The following is a 25,869-nucleotide window of genomic DNA, read 5'->3' as shown; positions in this document are numbered from 1 at the left end:
CATAAGTGGGAGGAGATGGGTGATAGGAACGATGAGAAGATTAATAGTAGTAGTAATGCAGGCTTAGTAAATAGTTTGACAGATGGCGTTCGGGGGGGAACTGTTCTTGTGTCTAGTTGTTCTGGTGTGCATTGCTTGTTTAACGGTGGAACAGACATCGCTGGAGGTGATGGGTTCTCCTTCACCATTAAACATGAGCAGAAGTTGGCTGGTTTTTTGTTTCTCATGCTATAGCAATGGATTCCTTCACTAAGCAGGGCAGGTTGGATTAAATGATCCATGAAAGATTTTTCAACACTTACAGTCCACAAGGTGTTTTTTTTTAACATTTATAAAAATTCTGTGATTATTTCTTATATTCTGCAATAGAGAGAGAGAGATAGCTGGCTGGAATGAGCTGGTTGGCTGCCATATATACAGATTGTTCCTTGGCCATTACCACTGTTACCAATTTTAGTTTCTCCCAGAATTTGCAGCCAATAAGAGCATAAGGGTGAGCAGAATATGTTCAAATTAACAACAGGACCAGAAGGCAGGACAAGAAGCAATGGATGGAAACTAATCAAGGAGAGAACTAAGGAGAAAATTCCTGACAGAACAATTAATCAATAGAACAACTTGCCTCCAGAAGTTGTGAATGCTCCAGCACTGGAGGTTTTAAAGAAGAGATTGGACAGCCATTTGTCTGAAGTGGTATCCTCTCCAAGGTGGGGGTTGGACTAGAAGACTCCAAGGTCCCTTCCACCTCTGTTATTCTGTTAAGGAATGGGTTTTGCCTCATAAAATTGTGATGTACATTTTGTCACCTGCCTTCCCTCTCTACCCCAACCTTCAAGGCCTGTGATTATTTGAAACTGAATATATCAGGCAATCATCTAACTGGGGAAGGTTTATGTGAACGGGATATTGGTTATTACTTTAATTAGACTGCTATTGCATTGGTTCATAATATGCCCAGAAATATTAGTTAGAAGAACATGCATAGCTGTGAATGGATGTGAGTTAATGTCAAAGAATATGTTTTATACATCAAAATAAATTTGCAAAAGAAAGCTGAGGGCCATATTGGTTGGATATCCTGCAGTGAATAGACAATTAATAAGATGATGATAATGATGATATTAAAATCATACATTCACTGTTTGACTTCTGAAGTTAAAGGTTATTCTAGGTGGACCTTTTGCTTGTTATTTTGAGTATTTTTAACCTTGTCTGCTAGAGCAGAAAATACTGGGATTTTAAAAAGTTCTTTGTAAGATTCTGTCCAGTCCAATTTCTTGCTCTATTTCTCTTCAGCATAAAGATGCATGTATCCCAACATGACTTGTTTGAAATTTTTCATTGTTAAAAAAATTGCTAGTACACATAAGCGGGCTATGCCTTTCCTATCATGTTCCTTTCATAAAAGTTAATCATTACTATAAATGATGGGATGGTTGAATAAGAGTATCTAGTACTTATTAGGCATAATGTAATCAGCCCAGATGTAAGTAATCGTAAGATAAACATGAATAAAAAATATTACCTCCATTTTTATAATTACACAAGCTTGCTTCTGCAGGATATTGCTTTGAACACATATAAGCATACTCAACATTTTTCTACAAAGATATCTACATTTTTAGGAAGTAACTTTTGATACAGCTTAGTTTTTCCTTACAGCATAGATTTCTGTGAGCTACTCCTTCCTCACAAGGTATGTCACACTCATATATCATAAAAAATGAGCACAACATCACAACACTACTGTCATAAACCAATTTCGTTGTATTTAAGTACAATGACAATAAAGATGATACTTATCATGCTGATTAAATCCTTTGATCTGCAGATGGTTATCCTGTAACCATCAGCTGTACCAGTGCATGCTTTTCCAGTGATTCTGGGTGCTTTTCACTGTTGCCTCTGTCAACAGTTTTTGTAACTTCACTCTTTATGTAGTTGCAAAAGATTTCTGGGGAAAAATGTCTTCTGTTTCGATGTCTAATCTCAAACATAAAAAGTATTTGTGTTTCTCATTGGTGTCTGGATTCTTTTCTTACAAAATGTCATAGGGCTAATTGAGGTTAAATTGGGGTGTTTTAATTTGGTTTTAATCATTAATTAATCTAGGCATTATTGTACAGACTTATGTTTAATTTGTTTTTATGGGGTTTGTAATTTGCTGTATATAATGTTTTTTATAATGTTTTTATTCTGTCTGTACACCGCCCCGAGTCCCCTTGGGGAGAGGGAGCGGTTAACAAATCCAATAAAAGTAAAAGTAAGTAAAAGTAAAGTAACAAAAAGAAGGTTGGAGGGATTAATGCATTCTGTGAATCGTTTGATTTTTGCTTTGTGTGTTGTACCATAAATCCAACTTTCTTAGTTATGTCCTTCTACAATATTGTAATCCAATTCTCTGTGATACATACTTTCACCAAATTTATGGTGAAATGTATAAAATAACTATCATATTTAATATTTTAATTTCTATTGTTTTCTTTTAATCCAATTAAAATCATGATTAAGTTTTCCTTGCAAAGTTGCCACTCTGCTTTCCCCTTAAGACATTTTGCCCATATTCTGACAGAGCAGACACAGATGTCAGGTTTTACACAGCACTTGGCTGGAAATCTTAGCTACAATTTCATCTTCAGAAATTGGCTTTCTGTGCTACATGTTCTCAGCTATGATTGGCTAGATTAGTTTCTAGGTGCAAAGAAGGCATGAAAACTGGCCCATTGTCATATACAGAAGTCAACCCCTCTGTAGATCCATGCCCCAGGGTTTAAACTCTAGGCTTTTTCTTCCTATCTTTCTTAATTGACATTTCTTAATTGATATTTAATTAATAATACTTTCTTAATTAACATAACTTTGGGAACCCCCTGATTTATGTTAACCTAATGATTCATTCTAGCCTGGAATTTTTGCTTCCTGTCTCACCAGCCATGTCTCTACACAGGAATTGCACCAGGACAGAGTATTAACCTTCCATTAACTCCTTCTCTGTTTGCATAACTCAGATCCCTGGAGAGAAGTTAGTTTAGTTTTGAAGAGCTTTGGAGATTGTTTCAGGATAAACTAGCCTCTCCCAACTTCCAGTCTGCCCACCCACACCATGTTTGAGTGGGTCATGGAGTTTGTATAAAGTACTAGTGACCCATTTAAGCCTGCCCTGCTAATGGGCATAAAAATCAAACTCAAAATAGTAATAATTAGATTGTCAGGGTTCCAAATAACACCCCCAACGAAAAGACTCCGAGGCTTGAGTTTCCTTAAAGTTCCATTTTATTAGAGATGTCATATTGGCACTTCTGGGAAAATCTGAATCTGAAAGTTTCCAGGTTTCCCCCCCCCCCCCCCCCAAAAAAAAGAAAGTTAAAGTTCTTGCCCAGCACCACATGTCCATCCCATGATCCAATCAGGCACCATCCAAATCTGGAGATGCTTCCCGGTTACATCATTGCATCTGCAAGGCAAAGTGTCCTTGAGTCTTTAAGAAACGAATGTTATATATCACCCACACTCTATATAATTCCCCCCTCCCATTTTCCCACAGTGGAAAATGTGGCAGGCCTGAAAGCCCAATGTAAAAGATGGCTTCCAAGTCTGACATAGGTAGGACTGTATTAAGCCTTTGAAATTCCTAAATAGTCTCTGGTTTATGCCAGACTACTGCTAGATAATATAAGTAACTGGAATTCAACTAAGTAATCATAGCACCAATTCTCAAGACCTGCATTATTGCCATGTAATCTCTATTATTTAGACAAAATGCTGGCTTTGGCCTTAAAGAGCAGCTAAGAAGAACTTTGGGTTACTACATCTGGGCTACAGAAATCTAAATATACCTAGTGGTATATTTTCTATACTGCTAGATAACAAAGGGATAAAGAAAATATATTTCTGCCCATCTAGCAGTTGTCCAGATTTTTGCAATACAGAAGGATTAGGTCAAAAGTGGCATGTATTTCAATAATATTTTACTCTAGATCAGTGATGCTAAACTTTTTCCTATTGCATGTCAAATGCAAGGAGCATAGGGGGGTCATGTGCAGGCGTGCCCACACTCATAAAGATATGCGCACGACACCCCCGCACACATGTATGCGCGATCCCCCCCCTGCTTTTGGTGCACAATGGACCCAAAACATCCCCCTCGCCACCCCACCCCAGAGACCTTCCGGACGCTTCCCTGAAGGCTCTGGAGGGCGAAAAATGGCCCTACGGGCAAACCGGAAGTCTGTTCCATGTTAGATATTTGTTCTACCTACAGTGGTTTCCACCAAGGTCCTCTGTTCCGGCAGGAACAGAGGTTTAATCCTATTGGTCGAAGGGTCTGACAGCTCCTTATAAAAGGGCTGCTGTCAGACTCAACCTTCGCTGGATTGTTTTCACTTGTACTTAATTAAGAGCTGTTGTTACCATTAAGCCTGTGTGTGCCTATCCATTACCCAATCTAACACTGGCGATGAAGGTAGGAATGGAAGGCAACTAGGCGAACCAAAAGAGCGTAGCAACCCAACAAGTACATCCAGCCTGAGGTTCAGCGCGGCTTCGAGCAGCCATTTTTGAGCAGCAAACTCAAAACGCCCTCTGAACACAAAATGGCGATGCACGCCACACCGACTCCATATGATCCAGTCACCGAGTACTGGGACTCGTACATTCTATGATTTGACTACTTCCTTGAGGCAAATGACCTCATGGGCCTTTCTGAAGGCCGCAAGAAGAACATGTTCCTTGGATACTGTGGCCAGGAAGTGCCTCAGTTCACATCCAGACATTTCTTGTAGTTGTGGACGCCTACTCGAAATGGTTAGAGGTAGTCCTGATGACCTCCACTACGCAGAAGCGGTCATCAAGGTACTACAGAGACTTTTCTCCACACATGGCCTGTCCAACATCTTGGTCTCTGACAACAGGCCCCAATTCACGGCCATGCAATTTGAGATCTTCCTAGCAGCTCAGGGAATCAGGCATGCCCTGGTCGCGCCATTCCATCCAGCCTCCAATGGTCAGGCGGAAAGAATGGTGAGATCTGCAAAGAGGCCCTCTTTAGGATGGGCCCGGGAGATTGGCAATCACGGGTTGACCACTATTTGCTAATTCAGCACTTCACACCCAGTGCCACTACAGGGAGAAGCCCCTCCGAGCTTCTCATGGGTCACCGGCTCAGGTCCCACTTAGACCGGCTATACTCCAATTATTCTGCCTCATTGCCCCAGACTCCACAAGCAAGATTTGGACATTTAGCATAGGAGATTCGGTATACGCCCACAACTACGCCGGGGGAACTCTGTGGATTCCTGCCACAGTGATAGGCATCACCAGCCCTCGCTCTTACCTCCTAGAGCTCAAGGACGGTAGGAATTGAAGAAGGCATATTTACCAACTCCGTGCCGCCTCTCCAACTCCACTCTTAGACAACCAGAGGTAACTCCTACATGAGTTAGCCAAAGCCCTACCCAAACGGAGCAAACACTTCCCGAACTTCCGGTTTGCGCATTGGATTGTTTTTTTGCCCTCCAGAGGCTTCAGGGAAGCTTCCAGAGGGTGAAAAATGGCTGAAAAAGAATGCTGAAGACAGCTGGCCAGCGCACACATGCACACTGGAGCTGACAGGGCAATGCCTCACATGCCTTAATAAATGGCTCTCATGCCACCTGTGGCACACCTGCCATAGGTTCGCCATCACAGCTGTAGATCATTTTGAATAATTTACTCGAGATGCCAGAGTGAGTGATAGAGGATAAAAATGCTCACCAATAGACAGAGAGAAATAGAAAAAACTGGCGGCGGATTTCCACGTTTATTTCTACTTGTATCTATTTTGTTGTGCAGCAGAAGCAGTGGAAGAACCAGGGATTCAAAGAGACAGTATTCCAAAAACACATTGCCTCACTCTTCCCAATTAATGGGAAGAATATCTTTCGTTGCCTGCTTAACATTTACTCCATATTGAGTGTGATTGTTCACATGAATAGCAATAATTGCCTGCAGTACATTTCCATTACGCCTGCCTAAATGCTATTATTTACAACTATGTTAACCTGGATTAGTTAATAGATTAATTTCTGATCATTCAAGGAAGGAGAGTTCAGAATCATTCCAAAACTACAGCAACGCCATAAGGAAATATTGGCTGAAATAATTATGCTGCAGATGGGGCGGAGCGGAGTTTTAAAAACTTTCAAATGGTTCAATCTAGTTAAAAAACACATTGAATGCTTGTGAACCCACCCCCTGAATTCATTAAAGGTTTCTAGTTGATGTTGTCAGTGGTGGGATTCAACCGGTGTAACAACTGGTTTGCTGAGTGCGCACTTTGCGCTCTTCACACATGGACAGTGAGTTTGAAAACAGCTCAATCTACTGAAGCCCTGGTGAGTAAAACAGTTGCGGCATGGCAATCCGCTCTGCCGCACCTATCAGCTGGGTTTCAAACAAAGGAAATATAGGTCAGTATAGCACAGGGGCAAGTGAATGGGCCCACGAAATTGTTGGAGCAAACCAGTTCGCTCTTAGCTGATTGTCAGAGCTACCCATTCGCCCAAACCAGCTGAATCCCAGTCCTGGATATGGTCAATATGGAGTACCTTTTTTTTGCCCATTTTCCTTTTGCTCTTCTGGTTGCAAAACTTTTAATATTTCAATTGCTTAACTGGACTTGAACATACTGGTGTGATTTGTATTCCGATGTGATTACTAATGTGATTACTTGGATCCCTACGGATGTTCTTACTACAGTTGATGCTTTTAGTGTTATTTGTTTTTATTTCAAAGGGTATTTAGATTTTAGTTGTAATATAAGCTGCTAAGAGAATACTTCTGGCTCACAAAAGTACTTGATTTTCAGAATCAATCAACTGCCAAAAACAAGAGAGCTATAGAATCTACAAAAGACATACTGATTTCAGCCCTTCCTTAGAGAGATGTTAAGTTATAAGCTTAAGGAAAAAGAACTTGCTTATTTATCCAATCTTTCCTTTCTTTCTACAGTACCTCTAAGAACAGATTGCATAAAAGAGAGACCTCTTGTGGATGTTTTTTCTGCCTTCCTTGCATAAAATTTGCCTGGATCAGTTACTATAACTTAACTTTGTGTAATATTAATTTTTTGTGCTTTCCTTCTAGATAATGGAATTTAATTATAGTTTCCATCTAGACTAATTTGAAACCCATTACAGAAATTATAAAACTATTAAGATCTAATTCAGGTATAAAAATGTGAAATAAAACTTTTCTTAAAAGTAATGAAGGGGTGGTGCTACAATAAGTAAAGCAATATTTGGATTTCAAATAATTATAGTAAGTTTCATAGGGAAGTGTTTGTTTTATAATTAAATATTCTGGTACAATTTGTGCATCTATACAAAGTACAGTGTTCTTTTCTTTTTTCCTTTTCTTAGGGTCATAATCCTGTCTGTCATATTTTAAGGGTTAAATGACTTTCTAATATTTCATGATATAGGGAATTTTTTAATTAAATATTGACATGTGTATAATATTTTATACTCATTCTATTTTAATAATTTATTATTGATTTTATTCATATTTATTTTCTTATTTATGAGGAATCTGCCTTGACGTTGACTAAGAGATAAGCACTTGCCACATAACGCTCCAGACTTAACAATTGTTGATAAAAAAGACAAAAAAATCTGAATGGTAGATATTGCAGTATTTGGATACAGCTGGAGAGAAGAGAAAGAAGTGGAGAAAATCACAAAATACAAAGACCTGCAAAGAGAAGTAGAACAGCTGTAGAAAAAGAAGCCAAAGATAGTACCAATATTAATAGGTGCCCTGGGTGCAATCTCAAAACATCACTCAAATGCTATTGGCATTGACAAAATCACCACCAGTCAATTGCAAAAGGCAGCTTGGAGCAGCTTACATCTTGTGGGCAGTAACTTTATTGTTATTAAGCAACAACATCTGCCTATCCCAGGTTCTTTGGAAGAACTTGATAGGTGGACAAAAATACCAGATCCAGTCTAAACATGTGCTGACTGTTTGATAAACCATAGTAATAAAAAGAATACAAAGAATCTGCAATAATATATTGCAGTGCTTATATTTAGGATTCTGCTCATCCCACAACATCTAGCCAGGATTCGGTCTGCTAGTTCCTTTCTTGCTTCCTTTTCCCATAGTCAGCATTTGTAGAAGCTGAACATTTTGATTCCTAATACTGTAGTTGTGTTGGTAATGGTCCAACTCCAATTCCTCCTTCCTTAGTATTTCTTGCAGTTCTGCAATATTTGGGTCCTTCCATCCTTGCTAATACCAATGGGTTGTGCACAAATACTTCTTGTTTTGGCTACATATAAACTTGGAGTTAAAATCCTTTTAGCAAATATGAATACTGATACCAGCTCGAGTGTATATAATTTTATAGATTATAACTGGCCTCATTCCTGTGGAAAAATTTCCACTCATTCTTCTTTCCTTCTACTATCCATATAACTTTGCAATTACATAACGTGAAAATGTCATTTTGGCACAAAAGAGCAAGTACATTCATGTTTTCTTAAAATACCGATAAATGTAAAGAATTGTGATTCGGCTAATAAGGCAGGGTATAACAATAAATATGTCATTATATTACAGTGCTACAAAATATGGTAGTAGAATTACAGTTCTGCTATATTACAAATAGTATTACATATGAGCAAGGTAGTAGAAACTCTTGAAGGGAGACTAGCATGTTTATTTCAATATTGTTCTATTGAAAGCAGAAGAGAGAGATACCTAATCTAGAATGCAAGAATTGGGACAACCAACTAGATGGCAGTAAAGAATTTGAATTGTCATTTGGTGTTTGGGTAGAGAAAGGGAGATTACATATAAACACTTTATCCCTAATTTGTGTAAATATTAGCCAATCAATCACAGTTTGAGCAGTTCACACCTGGTTGACCGTATCTGTGCTTATGTTCCTTCTACAAAAAGCCCCATTCCTGATGATCAAACTATCTACATTCTTCAACATGAGGAATCATTTTGGTGTTATAACTGGAACCACTTGTCAGTTGCAAAGTTGTGTTCAACCCATCATGGCCCTATGGACAAAGTTCCTCCAGACCTTCCTGTCCTCTACTATCCTCTGGAATCCATTTAAGCTCACGTCTACTGCTTTGGTGACTCCATCCAGCCACGTCATTCTCTGTCGTCCCATTCTTCTTTTGCTATCAATCTTTCCCAGTATTAGGCTCTTCTCCAGTGAGTTCTTCCTTCTCATTAGGTGGCCAAAGTATTTGAGTTTCATCTTCAGGATCTGGCCTTCTAAAGAGCAGTCAGGGTTGATCTCCTCTAGGACGGGTTTGATTGTCTTGCAGTCCAAGGGACTTAAAGGAGTCTTCTCCAGCACCACAGTTCAAAGACCTCAATTCTTTGGCATTCAGCCTTTCTTATGGTCCAACTTTCACAGCCATCCATTGCAACTGGGAGAATCATAGCCTTGACTATAAACACCTTTGTTGGCAGGGTGATGTCTGCTTTTTATTGTGCTGTCTAGATTTGCCATAGCTTTCCTCCCCAGAAGTAAGTGTCTTTTAATTTCTTGGCTGCAGTGCCCAGGAATCTTGGAGCCCAGGAAAATAAAATCTGTCAGTACCTCCATCTCTTCCCCATCTATTTGCTAGGAATTGAGAGGGCCAGATGCCATGATCTTACTTTTAGGCTGTGATTTCTGTTGTTTTACTGTTTTAGAAAATATGAGAAGTTGATCCTGAAGTAGCTATAACTATATGTCTAATGAAGGTGATCTATAGGAAATTTTAAGAAATCAAAATAGCGGTCTTGACCACCCATTGAAGTTGCTGTCTGCACATTAAAATGGGGGTGGCTTTCATTGAGTTTTTGAAGCTGCCATTTTGACTTTTGACTCCCCTCCCCCTTTCCCACAGACACCTCAGGTCTTATGAACAATATCTCAAAAGAAAGTTATTTTCCCTCTCTATATTTAACTGATAGTGATTTTCCAAGGACAAGTGACATCTGAAAAATTACAGCCTAATTTTAGCTCAGATGCAACTGAAGAATGTGACTAGCAGGGACCTTGATATATTTCCTGATAAAATGTTGAAAATGGACTTGAGGGAAAGCTGACTTCCTGTATTATTATCTATTAGTGTGAGAAGGTAGTAAACGCAAGCTAAATATTTCCTTGGTAGTATGAGACCTATAACTAAACAAGACAATTCTTATATGATGCTGGTATTATTTTTGCCAGGGAGTTTCATGACAGGTGGTATCCTTGAGAATGTAGAAATGATCACCTTCATTTGACATCTACTTTATTTTGGGGCATTTGGGTTTTGATTGTGTGCCATTGGGTCAATCTTGACCCGTAGTTACTACATAGAAACGTCTCTGCAGTTTTCCTGGCAACATTTTTCTGAAATGTTCCCATTGCTGCCTTAGTTCTAGGGCTGAGAGAGAATCACTGGCCCAGAATTATCAGCTGTCTACAGACTTGCCCAAAAGTCTTACCATGGCTGAGCTGTATAAACCAATGTTTTAATTCATTATATGGTAACTTTGCACATTCATGTTCTTCTATACATATGTATTCCATTTCTGGAGGTTGAAGTCCCAACCCCAACAGTGGAATGCTATTTATTAGCTTTAGATACATGTGTTGAAGATATGATATGGAGCAGCCTTGTTTAGTCTCTAGATGTGTTTCACTGGCTGACATTCTGGTAGTTACAATTAAATGCATCTGGACCAGAGGTTGGTTCCTACTGGTTTGGACCAGTTCAGTTGAACAGGTAGTAACTTGGCCAGCCACCCCCCCCGAACCAGTTCTATTGGCAGCACCATAGGGACCGCCATCTTGTTTTTTTGCTTTTGTGCCGAAGCATTTTTTTACCTACTGCGAAAGGAGTCTATGAAATACCATGCAAAATCTGCCCTGCAACATACATAGGACAAACGAACAGGAGAATAAATGCACGCATCGCAGAACACAAGAATGCAGTAAGAAAAAAAGAAAAAACTTCCTCCCTTTTCCAGCATCTTAAAGCTACAGGACATGAAATTAATTCTGAAGGAACCAAATTAATCTCCAAAACTGAACACTTCAACAAGAGAATAATTATGGAAGCTATCGAAATAGAGAAACACCCCCACAACATGAATAAACGTGAAGATACCTCCTGCCTACCAGACATCTGGAAACCAGCCCTAGTCAACAAATGAGCCCCACTCACCACCCAGGCCGTTACAACATGAAACAACAATGGACACACAGCCAGCACCAATCAGCACCAATCTACCAATCATGATACAACCACACAACCAATCATTCCACTTACTGAAACAAAGCTAGCACTCCAACCCCCCCCCCAAGATTTATATAAAGATGGCAGCTCTGATCACACTTTAAGCCCAAAACCCAGCCTGAAGATGGCGAGTGAGACCTCGCTGAAACGTTGCCAAGACAATCTCAATCTTACACGGGAAAAGACCCGAATACAACAAGACCAGCATACCTACAACCGTGAAAACCTACTAAAACAAATATATATATATATACACACACTCTCTCTCTCTCTCTCTCACACACACACACATATATACATATACAAATACACACACACACACATATATATACACATACATACATACGTATGTATGTATGTATATTTAAAGTTAGGACTAAAAAATAAAGATACATAGATCCCCCCCCCCCCAAATGTCCCACAGGATGGAAAAAGTTGCATTTTCTAAAATAAATATATAGTATGTATGTATGTATATTTAAAGTTAGGACTAAAAAATAAAGATACATAGATCCCCCCCCCCAAATGTCCCACAGGATGGAAAAAGTTGCATTTTCTAAAATAAATATATAGCCAATATAAAATAATTTATCTTCAGTTTCAAGGAAAAAAATACTGGGCAGTGGGGGGAAAAGGAGATATGGACTTTCAAGAATGATTAAACCTTGGAATTATAATTAATTTCTGTAGCAGTTACTTTCACATGAATGCTTTTATAATTCCCGTTTGCAGTTTAAATATTCTGAAATATTTATTGTTTAATAATCATTGTAATATGTTCTTTGATTTCATTGAGACTGGTTCTATTAATTAGTTTAAGTACAAATGGTACCCAGATGAGTAAACTACTGCCATTCAATGAGAATAAAATTAATGCTATAAAGATTAGCATTGTTAGATAAACTTGTGGTATTAATGTTGAAAGCAAATAGCATATTGCCATACAAGTTTATGTGTTACCAAACAGCAGTTGCTGCAGTTTGAATAGAAAATCTTCCATTCATAGTTGGATTGTTATTATTCCATTATATTTTGTGATAATGTGTAATTCAACGAAATTAACATGATGCTTGAGCCTAAGTAATATCTCTAGAGAACAAAAGGATTGTTCTGCAATTGGAAACAGTATTGTTTGTAGATTTTGTAGAAATGAAACATGGAATAAGGCCATAAAATTTTTAAACAAACACACAGAATCACCTTTTCCCGCTACAAATTACAGGTGCATATCCTGAATTGCTTCAAGTTAAAAACAAACCTCTCATTATTATTGCCGGAACATTATGTTGGGGCCTGTCGGCCACTGGCCCCTCCAGCAGCCGAATCAGAGGAGGAGGAGGAGGAGGAGAGGCATGGGAGTTAGGGTCAGCATCAAGGCAACCTGAGAGCTCTGAGGGGGGAGAAGGAGTGGAACTGGCAGAAAGAGAGAGAGAGAGAGAGAGAGACAGACAGACAGACAGACAGACAGACAGACAGACAGACAGAGGCAGAGCTTGGGCCATTTGTCAGCCCTCAGATGGAGAGTGAACAGCCCCAGGTGTGGAGGTGGCTGATGAGGAAGAGGAGGAACAGCATAGTCCAGTTCCTGGCATGCGAATGTGCAGAAGGCAGAGGAGAGGAGAGCAGAGGAAATCCGTGGGCCGAGCCTTGGGAAGGAAGAGCCACCACTGTTAGCGAAGCCCCACCCTACCTCTCGAGATAAAAGGCACGGGGCAGAAATGAATCAATGCCGCAGACAACTATTCATTTCCCTGCCAGACAGTGAAAGAGAAACATTTTGCCAGGGCTGCTGGCACTCCTAATAACGGAATCATTGATTTAACTTCAGAGGGTTTGTCATGTTTGGGGAGCTGGGTCAGAACACATTATTTATTATATAATGAATATAAATACATGTAGTCCTTGACTTACGACCACAATTGAGCCAAAAGGTTCTGTTGATGTGAGACATTTAAGTGAGTTATGCCCCATTTTATGACCTTTCTTACCACAGTTGTTAAGTGAATCACTGCAGTTGTTAAATAAATAACATAGCTGTTAAGTGAATCTGGCTTCCCCATTGACTTTGCTTGTCCGAAGGTCACAAAAGAGGATCCCGGGACACCGCAACCGTCATAAATGTGAGTCAGTTGCCAAGCCCCTGAATTTTGATCAAGTGACCATAGGAATGCTGCAACAGTCGTAAGTCTGAAAAATGATCATAACAGTCATGAAACAAACAGTTATAAGTCAAGGACTAGTTATATAGTGTAAACCTCATGCATTAATAGATTTCAGACATTGCAGGTGTTTTTTTGGTTTGGTTTGACTTGGACTTCAGTGAAGACAGGGCTTGATATGTCATGGCCAGGAGTGTGTCATATTTGGACTACCATATTTTGGTGCTGTTCTGAGGTGTGATATAGTTATGCACTGGGCATGAAAGTCCAGCCCGCTACTTCTGCCCATTTACCATTGTAAATAACAATAGCACTTAGACTTATATGTCATGGCCCCATCAGAGTCCAGTTCTGAGGAGGAGGAGTTGGAACTGGGACTGTCCCATAGGCCAGAAGGCATGCCATGGGGCGATGGGGGATGTTGTCCTTCAGGCCCTGGGGAAGGTAGTCAACCAGATGGAAAGCTGCCTGCCTGCACAGGCATAGAGAAGGATCGCCTGCTGACCGTCAGTGGTGCTGATAGGCAGCCAATCTCCTCTGATCTGTGTTGTTTGTGTTTATTGGATTAATATGATGAGGAACAGCTACCTGTTTCCACTTTCCTTGCCCTTCGATTGCCCTTCGATTGAGTGGGGTAGACAGCTGTTCCTCATCAAAGGAGATCAGCTGCCTATCAGCACCGCTGCTGGTCAGCAACCAGTCCTCCTCTGTGTCAGCCCCTGGCGTGCCTTCCCTGTCAGACAGCCCCAGGTCCAACTCCTCCTCCTCCAAACAGGTCTCTGATAGGGCCATGACACTATATATTGCTTCACAGTGGCTTACAATACTCTCTAAGCCACAGGTGTCAAACTCGCTGTGTCACGTTGCCGTCACATGACGTATTGTAACTTTTTTCCCTTCGCGAAACGGGTGGGTGTGGCCTGCACGTGAGGCATCTGGCCTGTGTGCCTCCTGTTTCACACCCCTGCTCTAAGCGGTTTACAGAGACAGCATACAAGAGGTCCTTGACTTACAGCAGTTTATTTAATGACCGTTCAGAGTTACAACGGCACTGAAAAAAGTTACTGATGACAATTTTTTCACATTTAAGACCTTTGCAGCATCCCCATGGTCATGTGATTCACATCTGGATGATTGACAGCCTGGCTCACATTTATGACATTTGCAGTGTCCCTGAGTCGTGTGATCTCCTTTTGTGACCTTCTAACAAGCAGCCAGATTCACTTCAGCCATGTTACTAATTTAAGAACTGCAGTGATTCACTTAACAAACGAGGCAAACTCAGTTTCTCACTTAACAACATACATTTTGGGCTCAATTGTGGTTGTCAGTTGAAGATTACCTGTATTGTCCCCAAAATCTGGGTCCTCATTTTACCGATCTCAGAAGGATGAAAAACTGAGTCAACCTTGAGCCAGTCAGGATTGAACTCCTGGCAGTGAAATACAGAGTTAGCCTGCAATACTGCATTCTAACCACTACGCCACTATGATTCAGAAATATGGATCCTGGCCCATCTTTGATTTAAATCAAAACCCAGAAGCTTTCCAAGGCTTCTGGCAAGGATTCCCCCCCCCCCCTCTCAGCAGGTATCTGACTGATATTTCAGGACTGTGTGTGTTTAATTTCTATTTTGCCAGTGAGTATGGATTTTTCTCTCAACCAAAACTTGAGTTTCCAAATTTGTGTGTGCGCGCACGTGTTTAAATATGGACATCATTGCATTTTATTCTTTAAATCTCTCTTAAAAATTAAAGATAACAATTGTCATAGCTTTCTTTTTAGATTTCCATTCAACATTTTGCTATGAACTGAATAAATGACTTTCTGTGTGAAGTAACATATATAAGCCTGTATTCTGGCTTAGTCAGGACATATCTTTGGAAATGCACTCAAACTTTTAAAAAGAAGTATTTTAACTCCCCCCCCCCTCCAAAAAAAGCTGAGATCGTTCACATGTAAACGGGGAATGTTTTTTCCTTTGCAGCAAATTGTGTTGAGTTCTCAAAGTCATTCACTGTAATAGGAGTAAGGCACCAAGCTTTCTGGATGGAAAAGCTGCCAAGAGATCTGAAAATAATCTATCCAATTGTGACATTCTCCTGGACTTGCTGATGCCTATGTTCAATTATACCCTATTAAAATGAAAAGCTGATTTAGGACCATCCATCTCTGAAAAGACAAGATAAAAGTAATGTTAGTAATGTATGTTAGAAGGTAGTTTCACATATTGAGTAAAACATTTTTTTCATACAATGAGGGCCTTGCAATGGAAGCATATACAAGGTAATATCACTGTATACTTACATGTGCTTGTTTTCCACTAATATTTGCATTCTTCCTAGAACAAGGGTGTCAAACTCGATTTCATATTGATTTCATTGAGGGCCACAACAGGGTTGAGTTTGACCTCGGGGGGCCAGGTGGGCGTGACACCCCTGTCCTAGAAGCATAATGAAGATGAAGGAGACATTTAACAGTTATCCTTACATTTATATGCATGGATGGACTAACTGGTTTTCCCACTATCCCTTCCCAAATATGTTCTGGATGAGTCATAATCTTTGCATGTGATCTTTTTGTGTAACGGTTAGAAACAGGTCCTACTTTAGCCTAATATTATGTAATATTTTCAGCGTAACATTTTTTTCCCTAATTTCTAAATTGTTTGGGATACAATTTAGGCTGTAACGTAAAAGTTGAGGGTGGTTTTTTTTGCTTTCCTTAAAGAGGAGGATCAAGCTTGTAGCCCACTATAATCCTTTTTTTCCCCCAGGAAGAAACGATTAGAATGCAGTGAAAAGTACTCACGCACTTTTAGCTACTTAACTAAAGAAAAGCTTTCTTTTCTTCTTTTCTTTTCTTTTTTGTTGGCTTTCTGGTTTCAGTCAACAAACAGTCCTCAAACTCCAGAAACTTAATAGAGAAAAAGGAATAGTACTTTTTTCCATCTGTCCAGAACAAAACATCTATCCAAGCTGCTGGAATGACAAGAAAGAACCATGAAGAAAATGTGTGTACTGTATAAATAAAGGAAAGAGAGGGAAATATACCCTGTTTTCCCGAAAATAAGGCCAAGGGAAACACGGGTATGTTAGCAATAGCAGTAGCACTTAGATTTATATACCGCTTCACATGCTTTATAGCCCTCTCTAAGTAGTTTACAGAGTCAGCCTATTGCCCCCAACAATCTGGGTCCTCATTTTACCCACCTCGGAAGGATGGAAGGCTGAGTCAACATTGAGCCTGGTCAGATTCAAACTGACAAATTGCAGTCAACCAGCAGTCAGCAGAAGTAGCCTGCAGTACTGCACTCTAAGCACTGCGCCACCATGTCTTATGATGTTACCTATCATGATGTTACCCATCATTACTAAGCATGTATAGATAGTCTTCAACTTACAACCATTTGTTTAGTGAGCATTTGAAGTTACAATGGGATTGCAAAAAGTGATTTATGACCGTTATTTTCACTTACGACCATGGCAGCATTTCCATGGTCATGTGACCAAAATTCTGATGCTTGGCAACTGGTTCATACTTATGACTGTTGCTGTGTCCGAAGTCCACCTTTTGCGACCTTCTGATAAGCAAAATCAATGGGGAAGCCAGATTCACTTAACAACCATGTTAGTAACTTAACAACTGCAGTAATTGTAGCCAGGTGATAAAATGGGGCAAAATTCACTTAATAACTGTCTCATTTAGCAACAGAAATTTGGAGCTCAATTGTCATAAATCAAGGGCTATCTATAGCTAAATAGGTAGTGCTAAGCCAGGGGTGTCAAATTCGCAGCCCACAGGCCGGATGCATCACGTGCTGGCCACACCCACCCACATTTTAGGGAAAAAGTCATGACATGTCATGTGATGACAATGTTACATGAGTTTGACACCCCTGTGCTAAACCATCACCCAAGACTTCTAAACCACTCAGAGTAGCAGGATTCATGTATCATGTTTAACTATGCTAAATAAGGCTGAAAAAGTAAATGTTTGGTTTTACCTGATACTGGCAGTTCCCTAGATAGTGTTGATCAACACAAACAAAAGTAAACATAATAAGATAAAGGTAAAGGTTCCCCTCGCACATATGTGCTAGTCGTTCCTGACTCTAGGGGGCGGTGCTCATCTCTGTTTCAAAGCCAAAGAGCCAGCGCTGTCTGAAGACGTTTCTATGGTCATGTGGCCAGCATGACTAAACGCCAAAGGGCATGGAGTGCTGTTACCTTCCCACCAAAGATGGTTCCTATTTTTCTACTTGCATTTTTACATGCTTTCGAACTGTTAGGTTAGCAGAAGCTGGGACAAGTAACGGGAGCTCACTCCATTACGTGGTGCTAGGGATTCAAACCGCTGAACTACTGACCTTTCTGATCGCCAAGCTCATCATCTTAGCACTGAGCCACTGCGCATCCCTTGTAAACTAGCAATAAACTAAAAATAAACAATAAATAAATAAATAAAATAAAAATAGCATTATTGTAAAATAAACTAGCATTAAAACACAATCAGAAAACATAAAGCCCATATAAATAAGCAAGATGTGTGAATCCAGGTTGGGTGAAATTGAATATTTTCATTTTTCTCTTTTGGTTTGGTCTTTACCTAAATGCATTCAAGATATTATTGAAAGAAAACACAGGCCCAGCAATGGCACTTTGCTCTTGAGTTCTGCGAACTTTCTTAGCATACATGTCATTGCTGCCAGTTAATCAGGGCTGTATTTATAAAGAGCTTTGACGTGAGAGTTTCTCACTCAGTGGTAATGAGATAAGGCCTTCTGAACCCTGCCAGCTGCAGGAAATCGATGTTATCCTGCCTCCTCTGCTCTCTGTGTCACTTCAGCAGAGCCTCAGAAAGGGACATTCTCTTAGAGAGCCACAAGTGCTTTTATGATTAGCTTGAGGCAACTCGTGCTCTGTGGCTCTGATTCTCTCAAGAACCCCGGATTTCTTCAAGTCTGCAAATGGCTTTTGTCTGGGACCCTCTGGAAATCTCAACTCTTCCATGCCCTTCTTCAAGAAACAGGAAGAGGTGTCGTTTTTTGAAGTCATACAGGTACTTGGTCTGACATCTATTGTGGGCATAATTTTGTACGTGGCCTCAAGTGAATTGACAAGATTGAGTAGGGTGTGGAAAGGTATTATTGCTCGCATTTGTGTCACACAATTTTCATATTTTGCATGTTACAGGAATTTTGTAGGTCATAGGAATCTTCCAAAGAAGCAGTTTAACATACAATGTAATAATTACTTTAGCATTAGTGTATCAACCATTAATTAATATTTTAAAACAGAAAAGTGAATATAAAAAGAAATAACCAGCTTTTAACTAAAGAAGTTTGGGCCAGTTTCAGAAATCCCTTATCTAATTAACTGTGCAATAATAGATGGTGCCTTTAAAGTCAATGAAACAGGTTTGAAAGTTGTTTTCATCATAACCATTTAGGGATGTAAAGCAATGTGATAAGTACAACAATGATAATCCTTTTCTTATGTATGCTGTACAAATAAAATAATATGAAATAAAATGCATTTCCTCCGGGGTTTTTTAAAACTTGCTGCTTTGCTTTTTATTTTACTAATATAAAAGACATTATTTATAGCAGCTGCTGCTCTTAAGGTTGTAATCCTATATTTTCTAATCCAGGAGTAAATCCTTTCTAACTCATTGATACTTACACATAAAATACGATTCCACTCTTATTCATAAATAAATAAATAAATAAGATATGATTCCACTCTTATTCATTAATAATTTATGTTCATGTAATAAGGAAAATTGCTTTATTCTTGTTTAATATTATATCGTATATGTGTGAATGTAATCTCCCTCTTTCTGTGGGTATATTGACAATGTGCCATTAGGCAGTACACCGTTATATTAGGCTGTAATCCTTACTTGGAGTAATTCTGAGTCAATTTAATGACCTGTATATAATTGTGCAGTATGGTTATAATCCTGTTTACATTTACCTGGGATTAAGGCCACTTGAATTTAAGAATGGACACATATAGAAACGTCATACTGATACTAATGTTTTTGCAGGGCCAAAAAAAGTTACAAATGATTATATGCAGACATAGGTATGCAATCTTAAACCTATTATGGTGCAAGTATAGGGGGGAAAAACACTTAATATCTAACATTCAATGTAGAGCACAATGTTAAATGCCATAGATACAATAAAATGCTTTATAACACGTAAGAAAGAGCAGTTTGCTTATTTCTGTACTTTATACTTTCAACCGAATTATCAATTGTCTCTTTGAATAAGGGAGGTCAGGAAGGGGAAGCAATTTTTACCTTTCTCCATGACTCTCTACCTCAGAATTTTAGTGTTATATGTCAGCATGTTAAATGCCTTCTGGACTTTTATGAAAACTGCATATTAATCGGTAATAAAACTTTACCGTAATAATTTTTGATTACTTTTTCTGCTAAAAATTTAAATGTAGAAGGTATTTTTAAAATTAGAAGGTACCATTCATTGAGTTCTTTGTTGCTGCTAGATGTTAGGTATGGTCACAGTGCAAGCTTTTCTGCGAAAGTCACTTAGTTCTAGAAATTGATGGTATCTGAGGAAAGAAATAATGTGAAACCGTAAGGCATTGGATGGGGAAGGTCTCACAGTCTCTTTCTTGAGGAAGACAACATTTCATAATGTGTATAATGTTTCCTCCCTACTTTCTGTCTAGCTCAGGGGTGTCCAAACCTGGGAACTTTAAGACTTGTGGACTTCAACTCCCAGAATTCCCCAGCCAGCCATGCTGGCTGGGGAATTCTGGGAGTTGAAGTCCACAAGTCTTAAAGTTCCCAAGTTTAGACACCCCTGGTCTAGCTGATGTGCCGTACATTGGGACTTTTAAAACAAATGTAGAACTTTCGCTTGCCATTCCAGCTGTGTATCCAATGACTGGAATTTCCCAGATGTTAAATCACTTTGGGGGTATTTTCACCTCTGAATTTGGATTTCTTCTTTTCCCTTTTGATGTATTCTAACCTTCTTGACCTCACTGTGGTAGATTAATTATTATTATTATTCAAAACATTCCAAACCTTTTACAAAAAGCATTAAATAAGGGCAAAATAATTAGATAAAAGCAAAGACAGAACAATAGCAACCCATAAAATAAATAGTACGGTATTAGGGGCAGTTACTTAGTTTAAAAAAATATAAATATGTGTTTTTAACAGCCGCTTAAATCTCACATATTTTGTTGCTTGGTATACTTCAGTGGAGATTGTCTTACAGAATCAGTGCCACAATAGGCACTTTTTTTTCATCTTTATGAAACAGGTGTGGGACTGGCCCTCAAAGGATTTGGATATCTGGGAGGCTGATATAATTCAAGATAATCATTATCATCTTAATCATCATCTTGTAGGAATCCAGCTACATACCAGAAAAATGGAACAATCATATGTTTTCATACAGCTAGGTTTTCTTTTTCAACGTGATATGAAATGAACCTTAGAAACCATTTGTTACACAATGTTACTCTGCAAAAATCGGAGCAGATAGCAGAGAGATAGCAAAATAATGAAGGTTGTTTGAAAATATTCAAAATTTAATTGTAGGCAAGAATAAAAATCAATAATGACACAAAGATCGGAACAGGAAAAAAGCATAGTGTCATATTTATAAGTGGAAATACTTCGTTTATATAGCACATCCACTGGTAGAGACAATATCAATTCCTAATTCAGATATGAAGGGTTTTGATTTGGGAAGACTCTCAGGCATTTTTCCATCCTCAACTTTTCTCTTTTATTTCCTACTTTCTATAGCCATTGATGAGGTGTTATTCAAACTGGAAAATTATTACTGCTATTCATTATAACTTTTAAATCGCATTTTATAAAGTATTTTATCATGTAATTTAGAAACAAATTCTGAATAGGTAAGATGTAGCTTTTTTCTGTCCTGTTATCCTAGTGAACTCAATTTATATGGAGCAGAAAAGACAGTGGTGACTCCATGCATAGGAGAAATGATGCATATGTATGGTTATTTCTGGTCTTATTTTCAGGGAAACAGGATAGCTTTGTAATCATGCATATGCATGACTATTTCTGATTCTTTCAAACAGAGAAATAACAGTTTTGTCCATTTTTAATGTAAAGAAATGATCATTCGGAGAATTTGAATATGATGCCTTCAGAGCTGCAGTGGAGTGAGCGCAAACCATAAGGCAATTTTCCATACCAAATTGGAAAAGCTTCTTTTCTTAAGGAACAAAGAGATTTGGATCTTGGTTCATAAAAAAATCTTCATTTCAACATTTTAAATGACAATATTTTTCTTGGTAAACAAGTTGATTGTTTTACTCCAGCTCTAACTTAAAATTGCCACTGGGATTGAAGCATAAACCCCCACTGCAATTTAGTTGTCAATTCCAGATAAGTAAATTTGCAAACATTCAATTTGTGAAAAAATGAAAACAAATATTTATTTAAAAAACGTTTCTTTAAAAAAAATTGACACCAAGTAAATTGGGGTCTACAGTTGCTAGACTGTGCTCTCTTCTAGGGGCATATATCCCACTGGGAGTATCTATGTAGTAAGAAATTTGTTTCTTACTAGCATGTTCTAATTAAGTTAACTAGACTAAGTGTCTCTGGATCTGTTTTGCATAATGCTGTATTCCCAAGTGTCCAAGTCCTGGAAAATAATAATAGTGGCTATAAAAAATAATGGACAATTGAGTACTGTTTTTGTGTTCTTTTGTTTTACTCCCTGCTTTAATTTCCTCCTTTGATATCCATCTAGGAGGTTTCTTCTGGCTATGAAGTCTTGTCATGTGGTATTAAGCAGCTGCCAACCATTGACTTTTCAAGTACATGTATGGAAGTTTACACTAAAAGAGAGAGAGAACTGTGAGAAATTCAGTCTAACCATTTAATTATTCCACTTAGTGCTACAATTTCCCCCTAAGTCTTTATTGTTAAGCTTGCCTTACATATTTTATTAATGAATATGTGTTGTAATGAATCTGTGGATACGTTTACCACAAATAAATATTTAGACCAGAACTGTCAAAGATATAACTGCAAATTTATCAGGATCCTGGAGAAAACCCGCTAATCCTACTAGAATATTCACAAATTACTGAACCAGAAGTCAGGAAGTGAAATGAGAATGGCTGCCCTACTCATGGGACTTATACTTTGCCTCTTCTGCATTGACTTTAGATAAGCAGCACATCTCAAGCTATATAGGAAAAAAAGTTGGATTTAGGTATTTAAACAATATTATGGTCTGGTTAGTCTTCCTAGGTTTGTTTGGGAATCCAGCCATTGTGATTTACTAATAATAGTATGTGGCTTGTGAAAAGTATGCATTCATCTGTGATACTTAAGAATTATATGTGAACCAGTTCATGATGGCATATATTTACTCTGTTGTCCATCTCTGTGTGGATTCTTGAATGGAATGATATGAATCTGGAATGAAAGCTCACCGATAGGTCTCTGTCATCTTTCAGAAGCACATTGAAAGCACAAGCTTTAGCCATTTTTCTTCCCAAATGAGGTGATTGACAAAAGGTCCATATTCCTTTTCATTCTATTCAGGTGGGAATCTTTCATAATTATGTGGTACTTCAAAAAGAATATATCAGATTTTGTTGAATGGAAAAATGTGTGATTAACCAAATTATTCCATCTTTTAAATGTTTACTTTAACCTATTAACAATCCGATTGCCATATTTAGAATTTAATTAGACTAACAGAGTTGGAAGGGACCTTGTAGGTCATTTAGTCCAACCCCCCGCCTAAGCAGGAGACCCTTACACCATTTCTGACAAATGGCAGTCCAATCTTTTCTTGAAAGCCTCCAGTGATGAAGCTCCCACAACTCTCGAAGGCAAGATGTTCCATTGGTTGATTGTTCTCACTGTCAGAAAATTTCTCCTTATTTCTAGAATGTCTCCTTGATCAGTTTCCATCCATTATTCCTTGTTTGGCCTTCAGGTGCTTTGGAAAATAGCTTGACTCTGTAGACTCTATGGCAGTCCCTCAAGTATTGGAACACTGCTATCATGTCTCCCTTGGTCCTTCTCTTCACTAGACTAGCCATGCCCAGTTTCTGCAACCGTTCTTCATATATTTTAGCCTCCAGTCCCCTAGCAAGGAAGGTGAGAAGAAAGTAATATGTGAACTCAGTACATTTGAAAAGCATTGTGGCTTGGAAAGGCAATTTTAGGTATAAAGATGAATTATCTGAAAAAAACAGCAAACAAGGCATGGGTCAGTTTACCCCAAATCTTGGATTAAACTGTTTTGTTGACTAAACTCTGCCTGGGTCCACACATCACACTATACCTTGTAAATCATGAATTCCAAGCCACACTTGGCTTCTGATCATAGAATAAGAGAGCTACTTCAGACATGGCCTGAATCTGTTATTTCCTTTCAGTAAAGTGTGGGCATGAGAAAGAGGCAGGAAGGTTGTGGTTTTTATTCACTACTACCTGATAAACTGGCGTTGCCCAGGTATTTATTTATAGAGGGTAAATGTCCTGACCAAACGTAGTTTCTAATGTTGGATTTTCCCCCTTACCAGAGAGAGTCCTCTTGTGGAATATTGTGAAGCCATTACCATGGCAACTCCACTGCGCTGTACAGTAGAAGGCATTTTACAGCAGTACAGTAGAATCCATTTTAAGACACAACAGGCTGTATCTTAACAGATCACACACCCAAGGAGTTTTAGGGATGTCTTACCCCACACAATATTTGTTTCCAGAGATTAAGTCATCTGTGTACAAGTTTGGTTGGAATTGCTGGTTGGTTGGTTAGGTTGGTTAGGCTGCATCAACAGAGGGATAGAATCAAGATCACGTGAAGTGTTAATACCACTTTATAATGCCTTGGTAAGGCCACACTTGGACTACTGCATTCAGTTCTGGTCGCCACGATGTAAAAAAGATGTGGAGACTCTAGAAAGAGTGCAGAGAAGAGCAACAAAGATGATCAGGGGACTGGAGACTAAAACATATGAAGAACGGTTGCAGGAACTGGATATGTTTAGCTTAAGAGAAAGAAGGACTAGGGGAGACATGATAGCATTGTTCCAATATCTCAGAGGTTGCCACAAAGAAGAGGGAGGCAAACTATTCTCCAAAGCACCTGAGGGTAGAACAAGAAGCAATGGGTGGAAACTAATCAAGGAGAGAAGCAACTTAGAACTGAGGAGAAATTTCCTGACAGTGAGAACAATTAATCAGTGGAACAGCTTGCCTCCAGAAGTTGTGAATGCCCCACCACTGGAAGTCTTTAAGAAGATGTTGGATAGCTATTTGTCTGAAACGGTATAGGGTTTCCTGCCTAGTCAGGGGGTTGGACTAGAAGACCTCCAAGGTCCCTTCCAACTCTACTATTGTATTGTATTGTATTGCTTGAGGCCCTCCAGAGTTATGCTGGAATGCACACACAAACAAAGCCATTTGTGTGTGTGTGTATAAAATCTTGTATGCGAGATTGAACCGTTGCTACTCTTCTTTGTTAAAAAATTTTTCTAGTTCTTGAAATAAAGTTATCAGACTACATTTCATCAGTCTAATGTCAAATATTGAAACCAAGATCTTTCAAGTCAATTTAATGTATTTCGGGGTGGATAGGAAATATAAACAAATCTGTACACTACTCATTTCTAGGAAGGTGCTATTGTTTTACTTTTTTTATTCCTCCCTGCAAAAATAACTTTAAATTTAAGAACTTTTACAGTAATGTGTCAGAAATCATAAGAGTATTATAAATAGAACAGTAATCAGAACTGATACTAGATACACCAAGCAAACATGTTGACACAATTACAACTTATGTGGTAGAACAGAGTTCTTAGGAACTGCAAGTATAACTAAAATAAATATCAATCTGAATACTCTATTGTTTGCTATCAATTGTGGCAGTCATTATTTTTTTTAAAAAAATACTAATATAGATATTTGCTTCTTTGTATTCACTCATAAGTAAAATTATTAATTTTATTTTACTAAGTTATTAAAACTTCCAAATGTATTCCAGCCCACATAAAAATACCCTGATCAAGATCTGGTAATTTGTGGATATTCCCCCCCCCCCCCCTCAAATAGTCCCAAACTTTCCATAAGTGTCTGAGGGAGAAATGTTCTTGTCCTGGGACTTAAGGAAAATAAAATTGAAATATGCTTAGCCATCTGCTCCTATATCTATAAGGTAAGATAGATAAGATAGGCTATAAGAGCCACAGTGGCGCAGTGGTTAGAATGCAGTACTGCAGACTATTTCTGCTGACTGTTGGCTGCTTGCAATTTGTCAGTTCGAATCTCACCAGGCTCAAGGTTGACTCAGCCTTCCATCTTTCCGAGGTGGGTAAAATGAGGACCCAGATTGTTGGGGGCTAATGGGCTGATTCTGTAAACCGCTTAGAGAGGGCTGTAAA

The 25,869-nt window shown here is 38.7% G+C and overlaps 1 protein-coding gene across 11 annotated transcripts in view; it reads left to right on the top strand.

Moving 5' to 3' along the window:
- The window catches only part of PDE4D (phosphodiesterase 4D), an 821,955-nt gene that overhangs the window by 590,092 nt on the left and 205,994 nt on the right, over positions 1-25,869 (top strand). Inside the window, exon 1 of one of the 11 annotated variants that reach the window (XM_081943194.1) lies at positions 18,280-18,499. The exons of the other annotated variants lie outside the window; for them this stretch is intronic. Within the exon in view, the coding sequence (XP_081799320.1) occupies positions 18,408-18,499 (92 nt within the window). The 5' untranslated portion in view covers positions 18,280-18,407. Of the gene's footprint in view, positions 1-18,279; positions 18,500-25,869 lie in introns of those variants that run through there. 11 annotated transcript variants of the gene reach the window in all.

This window comes from Natrix helvetica, assembly GCF_964273705.1.
Source record: "Natrix helvetica genome assembly, chromosome: 2".
NCBI classification, from domain to species: Eukaryota; Metazoa; Chordata; class Lepidosauria; order Squamata; family Natricidae; genus Natrix; species Natrix helvetica.
The sequence above is the reverse complement of the archived record's forward strand: the minus strand, read 5'-3'. Positions and strand labels throughout refer to the sequence as shown.